Source organism: Choloepus didactylus, chromosome 2 (assembly GCF_015220235.1).
Source record: "Choloepus didactylus isolate mChoDid1 chromosome 2, mChoDid1.pri, whole genome shotgun sequence".
Taxonomy (NCBI): domain Eukaryota; kingdom Metazoa; phylum Chordata; class Mammalia; order Pilosa; family Megalonychidae; genus Choloepus; species Choloepus didactylus.
Window position 1 is genome coordinate 107,405,282 of NC_051308.1, and position 14,177 is coordinate 107,419,458.

A 14,177-nucleotide genomic window follows, 5' to 3' on the forward strand; every position below is an offset into this window, starting at 1 on the left:
TTGTACCAGAACTGCCCTGTATGGCCTGTGACTTCTGCGCAGCAATTATTTCTCCAGAGACAGGGCCTGGAGCTCCCTCACAGTGATGCAAGAAAATGGGATTCTGCCCCCCACCTCCCAAATTCAGAAATCTCCCAAGCCATGCACATCTCTCCTCCTCTCCACCAGTCCAGAGGTGGAGGGTCAGGACCAAGCTGATAAAGGTGAGGCAGATGCCACAGAGAAAGAGGCTGGTATCCAGGAGAGGAGAGTTACCACTGGGAGGAGGAAGTAGGAAGAAGGGAAGGGGATATTTAAATGCTAATTTTATAGCCTCTTCACAAAAATAAATGTCTCTCAATTACATCCATTGGTCTGTATACTTCAATGTTCCATTACCACCTCCTTGCTGATCTCATCAGGGTCGGGAGCTTCACTAATGCCCTTCGGGGGATGCCCTCAATATGCAGAAGGGCCTGTGGAGGAAGAGAGTGGTGACCTGGCTCGGGTCACAGCACTAAAATGGCAGAGAAGCCAGGGCTTCCAAGGGTGGATGGGGCCTTGGAGTTCAGCAGTGGGGACAGAACTGTCCATACAGCAGACAGGTGGTGACTGAGCCATTTCCGACAAACTGGGGCTCTTGGCTCTCATGTGGCTTTCTCTAAACCCAAATGGCCCAATGTTGTACGTGGGTCAGGTATACCAAGAAGCCATCTGATTCCTTTCTAAGGAGCTCAGGACTCATGGCTCCTGACAAAGGGCCCACAGGTTTAAGCAAGAGCACACAGGCAAAAGAGACTCCAGGGCAATGAGCTCCATCCTATAAAGCAGAAAAGGCTCCCCTCAAAATTATGCAGGAAGCAGCCACTGCTGGAATAAGGACAGGTCATACTGCTTGGAGTCAGGGTGGTCAAACCTTTTCCATTTCAAGCACGACACTTGTAAGAGCATAGCAGACACCGCTGCTACCCCCGGCCTTTCTTTTCCAACTTATTATGGTTTTCGCTTCATGTAAACTTCGTAGCTGGACTTTGAGGGATCCAGGATTTAGGAGGCAAACTGGGCCCTCCATGAGGAACACAGACCATAACACAACCAGATCAAGAAGTCTTTTAAGATGCAGAATTCACATCAAAACAGCTGTTTTTCTCTTCCCACGAAGTTGGAAGTAGCTTCCCTAACAACTTACTCCTCCTGACAGGTTGGCTGTACTCACTCCTCTAGCTCAGGATGCCTTAGACCCCAGACCTCACCTTGCTCCGTAAGTGGGGTGAGCTGTCCCCGAGCCAGGGCACAGCTCCTGAGGAAACTGCCTGAAACCTCAGCACACAGCAAAGGAACCCCACCATCACCCTGCCCCTGGCCAAAGACACTTCTGCAAACCTTTTAGACCTCTGAGTGGAGAGCAGCATAGGAAACCCAAAGGCTAAAGGATAACCCAAATTGGTATCATGCCGAAGTTTAGAGTGTGCTTTTCGTTGCTGTGTGTGATATGGGGGGTTTCTGGTGGAAGTTAATGTACAGCACTTGAAGTGAAATAATGAAGCCTGTGTCAAAAGTGTCTTTCAAAAGGAGAAGCAAAACTCTCAGCTCCCCATACCTGGTCCTGCTCCTTTACTGCTCCCCAAAACTTGGCAGGAATGGGAAGCTCCACCACCCCCAGCAGCAAAAACAGAACAATTTTAGGTTCTTGCAACTTTTCCCTCTCATTTTACAGACCAGAATACTAGAGGACAATGAACACAAAGAGGTAACCTCAGGTCACTCACTAAATAGCAGCTTCAGAACTGGGTCCCAGGCCTCCCGAACCCTAGCCCCATGAACCTTCCACTAAAAGAAGAAAGTCAAGGGAGATCAGGATCACTAGGGTCACCACATCAACGAGTACTGATACACCAGGTTAGAAAATTCTCCAGGCTTGAACAACAAAGCTAGGTGATCAAAGGCACCTTCTACTCCTCCAAAAGGCTCTTGCCTGTGGCCTACATACCTGGCAGGTCCCAGCTCACATTCTGGCCAGATAAGAATGTACACGGCAGAGAGCCGAGTTTGCCTTGCTGGCTGATGTTCCCTGCACCTTGCGCGGTGCTCCTAACCCCGGAGGCCCCAGTTAATGTGCTAACGGTGAAGGAGCCCCGTAACAAACTCCAAACTATGCTTCCTTTCTCAACCAGCATCCCTGAAGAATTAGCTGAGTTACCTAGTGACCTTGGTCCGCTCCTCCCCTCCCCATCATTTTAGTAGAAGGGGCCCAACACTTACACCAGAAAGGGGGAAAATAAGAGAATCTGGCCAAACCTACGTTTCAAAAGCCACTATCTGTTTGGATTATCCATGGCTCCTGGTTTCTGCAAAAATAATCAAAATTTGCATGGATGTGTCTGCACAAGAACCTGCATCCTTGCCAGTCCCTCCCACTGAGCTCCCATGAAAGGGCACTGCAGGAAGGTGTCAACTTTCAGGGATGGACTATATCTGGGAGCCTGAATAAGACCCTAAGATGGGCCCACTATCTGGGAATCCTCCTGCTGAAAAGGAGACGCAGAGGCAGCCTGCGAGGCTGGAACTGGAGCAACTTTCTTCCTGGGTATCATCTGGTCCTCACCAGGGAGTGGCTGGCAGGGAATGTCACCCCACAGACCCATCTGTAAGGGTGTTGATGGCCCGTGGCTGACGAGCATGTAACTCATTAAAGCGAACATGACTAATGAATGGTGACCACCGAGAAAGGGCAAGGTGCATTCTGGGAACGGCACCGGAGGCCCCGCCTCCCAGGGGTGCGACGTGCAGTCCGGGAGACGGAGCGCGGACTGCAGACACGGATTCTTGGTTAGGGGAGGCAGGGGCAGGGGTACAGGTTCTCTTCGGAGCGCCTGTTCTCTTTGGTCAGAAGGTGGCAGCTGAGAAACAATCGTGTGGAATGTGTGTGGGCGCATGTGCCCGTGGGGGATGCAGGGGGTAGACAGCATGGTCCGTGGAATGCCTGCGGTGCCCGTCCGCGCCAGCCCCCCAGTCAGAGCAAGTTCTCGTCGGGGGCCATTTCCCGGCCCCCTTCCTCGCCAGGTCCTCTCATCACCCGTTTCCCCCCTAACACGGTAACACTGGACAGCGAGTCTGAGGCCTACAAATACTCGCTCCCCATACAACCAAAGCCTGACGCGGCAAGGCACTGAAAGTGGTAGAAGGGATCTGATTGGTCCAAGAAAAAAACAAAACAAAACAAAAAACAAAGCTGTGTAAAGACATCTCCCATGGCCCCTGGAAGGTGGCCTTTCTAACCAGCTGGTGGGTCTTAGGGCAGGATGACAGAGCCTGCGAGCCAGGTCCCCTCCCTAACCCTGTCCAGCGCCCATCCTTGGGACAGGTTCTCACGGCCTGAATGTATAAAAATGGATTCAAAGTGCTTGGAGATTGGATGAGTGGTGGAGGGTGTTAGGAATCTGGTAGAGAAGAACAGATGCCCCTTTTCCCTTTCCACTGGGACTGGTATTTGGGTGGGGGAAATCCCTACAGCTTTTCTTTTCAAATGAGGTTTTCATTGTTTTTGAAAAATAGCCTTATAGCACCCCCACTTCCACCCCACCACTCCCCGGGCAGGCTCAAGAGTTAAAGCCAGGAAGTGGGGCAGACTGGGGAAGTAGGGGGCTTGGGTGGGCTGCCTCTAGTGTTGGTTCTGGAAACAGCTATGTAGCACACAGCTGTCTCTTGCTGGTGAATCAGGACATGGTTCTTGACCTTTCCTTTCTCCACTCGGAACCCCTGACTTATCTGGCCCAGCATAGAGAAAGAAAGGAGGCAGCACTATTGGGGATACCAGATGGATGTCCATAGCAGGCAGCCAGGATGATTGGCCATTTGATCCCAACTGATTGAAGGCTGGATTTGAACTCAGTACCAGGGCTGTGTTCCATAGACAGAGCTAAAATAAATCCAGTGGCCCTTGTGCAGTCCCGAGTGGGGACAGATGCACGCAGACACCAGTGGGACTGGCAAGGCTATCCTGTTTTCCACCTCTGTGTGTCACAGCCAGCTACCCCTATACTTCATGCCCTTTAGGCCAAAGCCTGTCTGTCCCTGTGTAGCCCCCCTCCACTTATAGGAGCCCAGAGGGGTGGGATAGAAAGGGATTGCTAAAAAGCACCCCCCTCTGTTCTCCCCAACCCTCACTTTCCCTGGCCCCATGCTGGGACCAGCAAGAGCACAGGTCAGAAGAGACACATCCTCCCGAAGAAGAGGGAAGGGCAGGCCCAGAGGCTGGGGCATGCACAGAGCACCATCCTCGGGACGGTGTGTTTCTGGGAGACCTGCTCCCCACCTGCCACAGCGGGAGGAGGAAGGCTGGTCCAAGACGGGAACAACGAGCAACGCCCCTGAATATCAGGGAACAGCCGTGAACGCCTTCTCCTCTGCCCCGCAGAGATGCCCCAGCCAGGCTCTGGCCTCTACACGTGAGTCTGCATGCGCTGCTGGAACCGCTGGCCATAGTCCGAGTGCTGGGAGGTGTAGGAGAACCGAGTGGCTGTGGCGTACTTGCCAATGGGGTCATACGCCTCATATGGGGTCCGCTCCAGGCCAGAAGGAGGAGCCTGGGGGTAGCCCAGTCGGTAGGTGGGGTACCCAGCTGCCCCAGGGAAGGGATGGGAGTTGAACTTCTCATAGTTCTCGTAGGACAGCTGGCTGGTAGTGTCGGTGCCGGCTGGGGCAGCAGGGCCAGGGGGTGTGGGCTCAGGGCCGTAGTCGGAGGCTGGGGCCCGGCTGTAGGTGTTGAGCTGGGCGTAGCCGCTGGAGTGGGAGAGACGGGAAGAGGGGCGGCCATCGAAGCGGGCAGGGCCAGGGGCACGGTAGTCAGCATAGAGCACTGCCCTGGAAGACGGACGGTCTTCGTGGGCACGCACATTGTAGTAGCCGTTGGTGGGGTCCTGGTGGGCAATAGAAGAGGAGAGGGGTATCTAAGCTCACCTTGGCCCCTGGGCCTCTTCCTCTGTCTCTGCCCAGTGTTCCCCAGCCAGTATCACTCCAGCCACTCTACTCCTCCAACCAACCCCCTGAATGTTCCTCCCCAAACCTGCCCTCACTGCCTCCCACAGGCCCTCGGAACCCCACTTTCCCTCCCGGCCCTCGTGCCTTTGCCCCCGCTCCCACCTTCATCTCATACTCCTCCCGGGTGTCGATGGTGTCACAGCGCAGATCCTGCTTCAGATCCACATCATCCTTAAAGGACTGGAGAGCAGCAGGAGGGAGGAAGTGTTGGGAGCTGAGGCCCTGCTCTGTCCCCCCTTGCCAACCCCACCACGAGGCCACCTACTAGCAGTGAAGGGCCTGGGCTCATGGGCAGACTTAAGTTCTGCATCCTCTGCCAACAGCAGCAGCTCTGGGATGTGGTGGGTGGGAAGGGGCCAGAGACCTGGGTCCTAGCACCAATTTGCTAACATGCAGCGTGGCCTTGGGTATGTCACCGCCCTTCTCTGAACTGTTTCCTCATCTGAGCAATGAGGCGGTTGACCAGATGCTTTCAAGGGTGTAAAGCGGGGAGTGGGCCAGAGGGAGCGGGACCCTCACCGAGTAGATGGCTTTCATGACCCGGGTCGCTGTGGAGACACTGGCGGTGTCGTCCTCCCGGTCCGAGTGCATTGTGAGTGGCTCACGGTTCACCGTCTCCACTTTGATGTCCAGCTTCCTCAGGGTCACGTCCTTGCGACCTGGGACGGGGAGAAGCAGGCTGAACCAGACACTTTCTGCCAGCCCCCCTCGCCCATCCCAGGCACTCCCGTCCAACAGGGCCCCACTGCCTAGAAGGGGAGGGGACAGGCTCTGGCCTGTGTGGGGTCCACACTCACTGCCTTTGCGGCGCCGATAGAGGAGGAACACCAGGGCGATGAAGAAGAAGATGAGCAGGATGCCCGCACCGATGGTGGCCCCGGCAATGATGCCCACAGGTAGCACCTCTTCAGACGAGGGGAGGAAGGGAGGAGAGGTTAGGCTGCAGCCATCCTGGGGTCTGAGCTCAGTTTTGGCTAAAGGGTGAGGCCACGAGCTACACTGGCAACTCCGGATCGTCCACAAGGGTTAAGTTTCAGCTGAGCTCGTGGGCCGTGTTAGGTTTACTCACGGATGGACTGTGGTTGGACTTAGGCCTGAGCTTCAGCTTAATCAAAGTTGGGGTTGTGGTGAGCTGTGGCTCAGTCTACATCTCAGCCCTGAAGAAGGGCGTCTGTCTGACCCTGGCCTTGGTTGTCTGCCTGTCCTTGTTCAGCCTATCTGCCTGTGAGACTTTGTCCTTCCTTCCTGGGCTGGGGTCTTGATTGAGGTCAGTTCTCTTCAACTTCCCTGATCTGCACTCCTCCCTCTTTCGCCACTTTTTGTGTCCACACCATTGTGACCACCCCATCGGTACCCCAGTACTCCCTCCTTAGTTCTCCCTGCTCCCTAGAGCGGAGAAGGAACTAGGAATCCTGCCTCCAGCTTCCTCACTCTTCTTGGCAGCCCTAGTTCCACCCAGATCCCACTTAAGCCTTTTCTCCTCCAGAAAACTTTCCCTGCTAGGTCCGACCTGACTAGATAGATCTATTCCATGCTTCCTCACCCCTCTTGCTGGCAACTAAGACTCAACTGAGGCGATCTTTTTTTCCTATCAAGTGCCCCATCTCCTGTGTCAGATGACTGGTTCTGAAATTAAAAAAAAAAAAAAAAAAAAAAGGCTACCTTTCCCTTATCTGATTGGGAGTTTCCAAAAGTCAAAGGCAATGCCTCCATCATGCTGGAAGTGACTTAAGGGAGGGTATATGCCTCTCCTTTCAGACGAAGAATTCTTCAAGAGGCAGGAGGGACTAAAACTAACTGAGCATCTATTATATGCCAGATTTATCTGATAAATATTCTCTCATTCAATTCTCACGGCAACCCAATGAGATATGTAGTATTACTATCTTTTACAGATCATTTGATTTTTTTCTCCAGGCAAATTTATTTGCTACCACTCCACTAAACTGAAAGTTCCTTGAAGGCAGGGACCATGTCTCATTCGCACCTGTCCTTGCAGCCCCTAGTGCAGCCTGGCACACAGCAGATGCTCAATAAATGTTGAAAAAGCGAGTGAATTTCCCAAGCTGAGCGCCAAAGCCAGGTTCTGGTGGGGAGGCCAGGGAGAGTTCTCTTCCTCTGAGTCCTGGCCCCAGGAGAGAAGAGGGTGCGGGATCCCCAGGCTGCCCTGCTCCCCGGCTGGGCTGCCAGTCACCTCGCTCCTCCAGCTGGATGATGGCTGTGCCTGGCCCGAAGCTGTTCCAGGCAGTGCAGTTGTAGTGGGTCTGAAAGTCGGCCTCCATGACGTTGTTGATGGTGAGCGTGGACAGCACCCCGCTGCCCGAGTTGGTCCTCTCCACCGTATAGCGTTCCAGGGTCCCCACCTCCAGGAAGTTCTCCTTCCATGCCCATGCCTGGAGTGGGGAGGGCAGGAAGGGGGTAAGGAAGGGGCAGGTGGCAGAAGCACACAGCCAGGTGTCACTGGGCCCACCCTCAAGGCATCCTCACCCCCACGTGCCATGTGCACCCCTAAGTCCAGCTCAGCACTCACCCTGTAACAAACCTTAAGCCACACGTGCTACCTAGGGAGATTCTTTAAAATGCAGGTTCTTGGGGCTTATCTCCTAAATATGAATTCCCAGGGGAGAGTCTATTTTAAAGATCCACGTGTGATGTGGTGGCAGCTGATCCAAAGAACCAACATTTGAGAACCCCTGATACCATATGAAAGTCAGGAACACTGGGCTCTAGTCCTGGCCCTGCCATCGAGTCCCTGTGTGTCCTCTCTTCCCCTCTCTGGGCCTCAGTTTCTGCATCTGTAAATGAGTGCACCAGGCTAGAGCTAGACAATGCTTGAGGTTTCTTCTAGCTCTGATAGCTGAGATTCCAGCTAAACATAACGCCATCTTCAGCTTTGCCTTTAACTAGCCCACAGCTGACCCCACAATGAACTCTCCTGGCTGACTCTGGAGACCCATCTGCAGACTCTTAAAACCAGTATCTCTCAGACCCATCCATCCCTGAACTCCCTGCCTGGGTGTCCCCTTCATGTACCCTCCCTCAGAGCAGAGGCCAGGGAGATGGGGGGAGGGGGTGAGCGACAACCATCTGGCTCCTTTCCAGGGATCAATCCTCCTGGATCTGCATGGAGAGCCCCCTGGGAGCCGAGCCTCCCGCTGCCCGGGCGGCCGTGGTAATGAAGTGTCCCTGGGCAGCCCTGGAGTTTGCCAAATGGTCATTAAATGTGATGAGGGGTTTGACGGTTAATGGTCACGGAAGGAATTAATGGTTCGTGTTGTGGAGGAGAGGAGAAAGGAGGGAGGGGAGCGACGAGAGGGCTGGTGGAAGGAGGAAGGCAGAAGAGGGAGAAGGATGGGACTAGGTGGAAAGGAAGACTAATGAATGGGACAGGGGGAAGGGGGTGGCAAAGGGAAGAGGGAATGAGGAGGGGCAAGAAAAGAACAGGGGGCTGAAAGAAAGGGTCGGAGATAAGGGAGAAGAGAGAGCAAGAGCGTTAGCTGAGGGAAAAGAGACAGGAGAGTTAACAGTGAATTGAACGCCAGGAGCGCCACGTGATATTTCATACCTGCTGTTACAATGACCCTATTAGGTGGGCACTGCTATCCCCGCTTTATGGAGGAGGAAATGAAGGTTCAAAAAACAAAGGTCACATAGCTAGGAAGGCAGGAGCTAGGATTTGAGTAGGGAAAGGGATAGAGGGACAGAAAGATAAAGGATCAGAGGTATAGAAAAGGGATGGGGAAGTTGAAGAAGCAAAGCAGAGGGAAGAAGAGGAGGCTGATGGGGGCGGCTGGGTGGGAGGGCTGCCTGCAGATCCTGTGCATGGGCCAGCACTCACAATGCGGTCTGGGGGTGGCGTGCTCCCAATGAAACATTCCACCTTGCCTCCATCGCCCCTGACAGCATACTGCACCGCCTCGCTGGAGATAATGGGGGGGCCTGCAAGCAAGAAGATGCAGTCAGGGCCAGTTAGAACCTGCAGGGCCTGCCCACCCCACCCTCAGCCCCCTCCTGGGCTGCTCACCGTTCACATAAAGGGGCACCTCCCGCTCGGCCACTCCAATGCGAGGCACGATGGCCCGGCAGGTGTAGGTGCCGGCGTCTGCCTGGGTCACTGACTTCAGCAGCAGCTGGTTGCTGTTACTCAGGACCTGAGCAGAGAGAGCAGCCTCGGGTGGGGAGCCAGGAGGCCGGGGCCCCTAGATCCGTGTGGGCCCCCACATTGGAAGCATTGGAAAGAAAGCAGGAAGGGCCACAAGTGAATTCCTAGAAGGGAAATGGGGTTCCCGAGTCTGTCTGGTCCGCCCCCTTTCTCTAAACCGGCTGACACTTAAACACACCATGTCTGCAAGATGCAGAGACAGGATGGAGGCCAGAGAGTAGGTGAACCTGTAATAATTTTAAAGAGGGTGCAGCCTCTTCTGAAGATCAGTTCTAGTGTTTTCATTGACAAACGAGGTAAGAAGTTTCACTCTGAAATCCCTCCCCTCTAATGGGGAGCTCTCTGGAGCTGTAGAATTCAAGCTTCTCTTCCCTGCTGACTCACCCCATGTCTTCTCCTTTCCTACATACTGTTAATTTGCCAGACTTTTGGCCCCTGGGGCAGCTCCACCTCCTCTTCCCTCCTTCCACTCCCACCCTGCCTCCCAAGCATGGATCCTCTTGTCCTCCCACAGCCTCTGAACTGGGCAGCTTTCCTGGCCCGAAGGGCGGGAACTGATTTCAAACCTTGTCCTCCAAATCTCAAGACCCTAGAAATGCCTCAGGTTCAAACTTGAAAAATATGCTGGACCTCCCTGCCCCTCTACCCAACCGACGGCCACACTCCTTCCTCCCCACAGCCAGGACAGGAAGGAAGAGTCTTACCATGTTTGAGTCTTTTTTGGTCCAAGTGAGGGTGAGAGGGGGGTTCCCAACCCAGACGCAAGTGAGGGTGACATCAGAGCCAATGTCCGTGGTGGTAGGTTTGGGGTCCACTACAATCCGGGGGGCAACTGAGTTGGAGGAGGCAACTCGTTAGGGTCTCGTTCTCACTGGGGGTTAGCACCAGCCAGCGGTCTCTTCCTGCCCTTGTCCTGCCACTTGCTCATTCCTATCCCCCCCATCAGCCCCAGCTTCAAGGAGCCTTCCCCTTCTCCACCCCATGCTTGTTGCTCCCCCTCCCTGCCATCCCAGCTACTCACAGTGGACGTTTACTAAAGTGCTGACGTTGGTGCTCCCCACTTTGTTGTGGACCTCACAGGACACCGGCTCCGTGAAGAAGGAATAATCGACATTCGTCTCGTAGCGACTCTCATGGGCGTCTTCAATCAAGAACCCCCCCTTGGCCCACCTGGGGAAGGAGGCAACAGAGAGGTGGGATCAGGGCTGAGCCCTCTCAACTCCGTCCAGGGACATTGCCCCTTCCCAGCATTCTCCGCCACTCCTGGCCCCAAGGGCATCTCCAGGACCACTCCCAGACCCGAGTCTTTCACCTGTAGCCCAGGATCTCAGGGTTGGCCGTGGCCTGGCAGGTAAAGACGACCCGCTCACCCTCCTGCACCGTTTGTGGCTCAATGGACAGGGTCACTGTAGGTGGATCTGCAGGGGCGGGAGGCAGGAAGTCAGGGTTTTATCTGTTCTTTCAATTTCTTTTTCTCTCCCACTTTGGGGTGATCTGGTGATGATCTTGGAGTTGGAGGTTGCAGTGTATCAGCTCCAATAAACAAGCTGCCTTCCTCATCTCTCCTCCCTGGGGTCACTAGGGGGCCTCCTGGGGCAACCACCAAGGATGGCTCACAAGGGACAAATTATTCAGTGGCTGTAATTACCCTCTGCGACCACTAGGCGCCAGTGTGGGTTCACCTGACTCACCAAAGGGGGCGGCGATGGGGCAAACCTCCAATTGCTGCCCACACCCCCACCATTCCTTGAGCAGACGGAATTTATTGAGCACCTACTATGTAGCAGACTCCATGTTGGATCCTCTTAAACTATATCTCATTTAAAGCTCACAACCTTGAGAAGCAGCACAGGTCCACAATTCCTTATCTGAAACACTTGGGACCAGATGGGTTCCAGAATTTGGAATTTTTCAAATTCTAGAAAGCCAATGCTGTGCATAGACCATATACTATGGTACACTCTCAGCAGGGTCTGGGCAACTTCTGGCATCACACAGATTAATATTTTGCAATGAAACAAGTGACTATTCACACTTAGTGGGATAAACAGACTGCAAAGAGCCTCCACTTAGATTTTGCCGTCAAATCAGTTTTAGTCTGCAAGTGTGGATAAGGGATTCTAGGCCTGCATTTTATTTTCTGCAAGTCTATGGAATTGGAAACAGAAGGTCAGAGGGATGAAATGCATTGCCTCAAGTCACATGCAGGTTTGGACCTGGGGACTACCTGACTTCACCACTTCTACCAACCCCCAATGCTCACCATTCAGGGAATCGCGGTGGGTGAAGACAGTGGTGAGCTTCCATCCTGGAGCCCCTGGAGGATTCTTAGACTTCTGCGTTTCTCCAGGTGTTGCCCACAAGCCCCTTCCCACCTCCACCTTTCAGGCTGCTCCTCCCCAGACCGCACTCACGGTGCACATCCAGCTGAATGGAGGCCTCCTTGCCACTCGGGATGGCCTCATTCACGCTGCGGCAGGTGAAGACACGCCCGATGTCCAGGTCTGTGGGGTTGATGAGCAGCTGGCTGATGGTCGTCTCTCTCTTGCCATCCTTCAGTAATTCCTGAGGCAGGGTAAGGGTTGGGGACACGGTCAAGGTAAGACCCACCTCCTGTACTCTCAGGATGACCCAACTCAGAGGTAGGCTGGGGCTGGAGGGGGACTTAACCTAGAGCTTGGACCCCTCCCCGAGCCCCAACCTCCTCCCCATGATTTTTTTAAAACACACAAACTTTTTCTAGAAATATATATTTTTACTCCACCCCCCCACCCCCCCCACACAAGATGCTATCTTCTCATTTCCCTATCTTCTTCCACACCTCTGAGGTAAAGAACATTATTACACCTTATGGAAACCTCAGACAGATGTCTGGGCAGTGCCATCTATGCATTCTGCATTTGCAAGCTGCATGCTTATATAGCCATCTACAGATACCAGGTAGCCTTGGCTGGTACTCCATTCCCCACTGAAGTTTCACCATCACAAGTTTTCCTGTTAATCCATTCAGGAAAGGTTTGGGATCGAGGGGTAAGCATCACAACTAGGGCAGAGGCTGCAGGCCACTCGTTGCCAACCCAGCTGATCTCTGTCCCTTGTGGCTGGAGGGCCTACCGTCCTCCCTACGGTTTTGAGCCTCATTCCTGGGATTCTGGAGTATCTCTCTTGGCCAGTGCAGCCCACACTGCCCCAGGCGCATCCAGCCTTGCCTCGTAAACACTGTGTGTGAGAGTGTTTGAGTGTTGTGTCTCTCCTTCAGGGCAGGAAAGGGCCTCACAGGCTTCTTCTTACAACGGCTCAGTGACATCTGACCTGAGGTCCCTAGGTATTAGGACATAGGCACCCTCCAGCTGTTTTCCATATTGCAAAATGCCCAAGGGAGCCCATTTATTAACCAAAGCAAGCCCTCCGAAGGCTGACAGCAACACATGCATCTTTGCTGGGCTGGAGTGGTACCTGCCCAGGGCAGTAACATGGCTCCCTCATGCTGCTCAAAGCTTTAATTAACATAAAAGGAGGAGAGGGAGTGACAAACAGTCATTAACAATCATCTCATTTAGTTGCCAAAATATGTCAAAACATACAGCCCTAGAGTTCCTGGTGAAAGGTAACGCATCACTGAGGTCAAATTGTCATTTGACAAATGGTGAAACTAAGGCCCCAAGAATGTTGTCCAAGGTTATACAGAGTGTGAATGGCAGAGCTAACACAGGACTCCAGGTTCTTCCTGGGGCCACACTCTGCAGACTCTCCCCGCTCCGTGGGACAGACAGCTTACAGCACCTAGCAAAGGGTTACTAGGAAGGAATCCCAGATTGGAGATCTGCATTCTAATCCCAGCTCCACCATCAGCTTTGCCACGTGATTCTGGACAAATCATTTGGTGTTTCTCTCTGCCATAACTTTCTTATTTATAAAAGGTACACAGTCATCCCCACCTTGCCAACACTTAGTTGGCTGAAGGAAGGAGGGAAGAGGAGCTCTTGGAGAGAGCACAGTCAGACCCAGGAACAAACCCCAGCTCTGCTGCCTGCCAGCTGTGTGACCTCAGGCAAGTCAGTCAACCTCTCTGATTCCCTTTCTGAAATGGAAACAAAACCTACCTGATGGAACTTTTGTGAAGTTTAAGAAATACTGTCCACAAAGTGCTTAGCACAGTATCTGCCACACAGAAGGTGCTCAATAAATGGCAGTAACTATTATTATCAATCTGCTCAGCTACTGAATGGTACCACAAACCTAGGAATTTACTTCCCCTCTCTGGGCCTCAGTTTCCTCAAGTGAATGATGAGAGGGGGTGGACTAGATCGCTAAGGTGCCTGCTCACATTTGCATCCCCTTGAGTCGGTGGTAGAGTCCATGTGGGAAAGGAACGGTGATGTGGATCTAGGCCTAAGGGGAGCTGGGGGAAGAGGCAGAGTCTCACCGTGCTGGCCACAGCGCCCTCCTGCTGCGTCCCATCCCGGAACCAGATGATGGTGGCAGCAGGCTTGGCATTGAAGGCTCGGCACGTGAGGTTGTGGGGGGTGCCGGCCTGCAGCAGAATCACAGGACCTCCATCAATCCTGGTGTCCTCGGGGGGGACTGTGGGGGAGAGCAGAACAAAGTCAGCCCAGCGTGCAGCTAGCACCGTTCTCCAAGAGGCAGCTCTCCCACCTGCACGTCTACCCCTGGGCAGGGCAGTGCTACCCCTGCCACCTAACTTACCATCACTGCACCCGTTGCTCCCATGGTTTCACCCTCAGTTTTTGTGGCTTTCCCACTCTTCTCCCCTACCAGTTATTCTTTACCAACAAGCACCATTTTCAGCACCACAGCCCGCACCCCCCCGTTGCTCCAGGCTATATGCTACAGATGGAAGGTGTGGCCTCAAATTTAGGAAAGGAATGGGCTATGTCGGGTTTGACTACACCTATACCATTATGGGCTAGGTACAGAAAGGTGGCTTCCTCCATGGGGATCCTTACATCCATCCTGTTCTGCCTGCTTCTCTGCC

The 14,177-nt window shown here is 53.6% G+C and overlaps 1 protein-coding gene and 1 pseudogene across 6 annotated transcripts in view; both read right to left on the reverse strand.

The window, feature by feature from the left end:
- Nucleotides 1-1,074: 1,074 nt before the first annotated feature.
- The window catches only part of KIRREL1 (kirre like nephrin family adhesion molecule 1), a 95,825-nt gene continuing 82,722 nt past the window's right edge, over nt 1,075-14,177 (reverse strand). For 4 of the 6 annotated variants that reach the window (XM_037825634.1, XM_037825637.1, XM_037825639.1 and 1 more), the window contains 12 exons: nt 13,608-13,765; nt 11,596-11,746; nt 10,494-10,599; nt 10,203-10,351; nt 9,886-10,013; nt 9,044-9,218; nt 8,858-8,958; nt 7,214-7,412; nt 5,817-5,924; nt 5,539-5,678; nt 5,122-5,199; nt 1,075-4,898 (listed from right to left, as the gene is read on the reverse strand). In XM_037825634.1, coding sequence (XP_037681562.1) covers nt 4,422-4,898; nt 5,122-5,199; nt 5,539-5,678; nt 5,817-5,924; nt 7,214-7,412; nt 8,858-8,958; nt 9,044-9,218; nt 9,886-10,013; nt 10,203-10,351; nt 10,494-10,599; nt 11,596-11,746; nt 13,608-13,765 — 1,970 coding nt within the window. In that variant the 3' untranslated portion in view covers nt 1,075-4,421. The remainder of the gene's footprint in view (nt 4,899-5,121; nt 5,200-5,538; nt 5,679-5,816; nt 5,925-7,213; nt 7,413-8,857; nt 8,959-9,043; nt 9,219-9,885; nt 10,014-10,202; nt 10,352-10,493; nt 10,600-11,595; nt 11,747-13,607; nt 13,766-14,177) is intronic. The other 2 variants (XM_037825635.1, XM_037825636.1) reach the window with 2 other exon arrangements.
- On the reverse strand, nt 11,971-12,215 carry LOC119528133 (annotated as a pseudogene).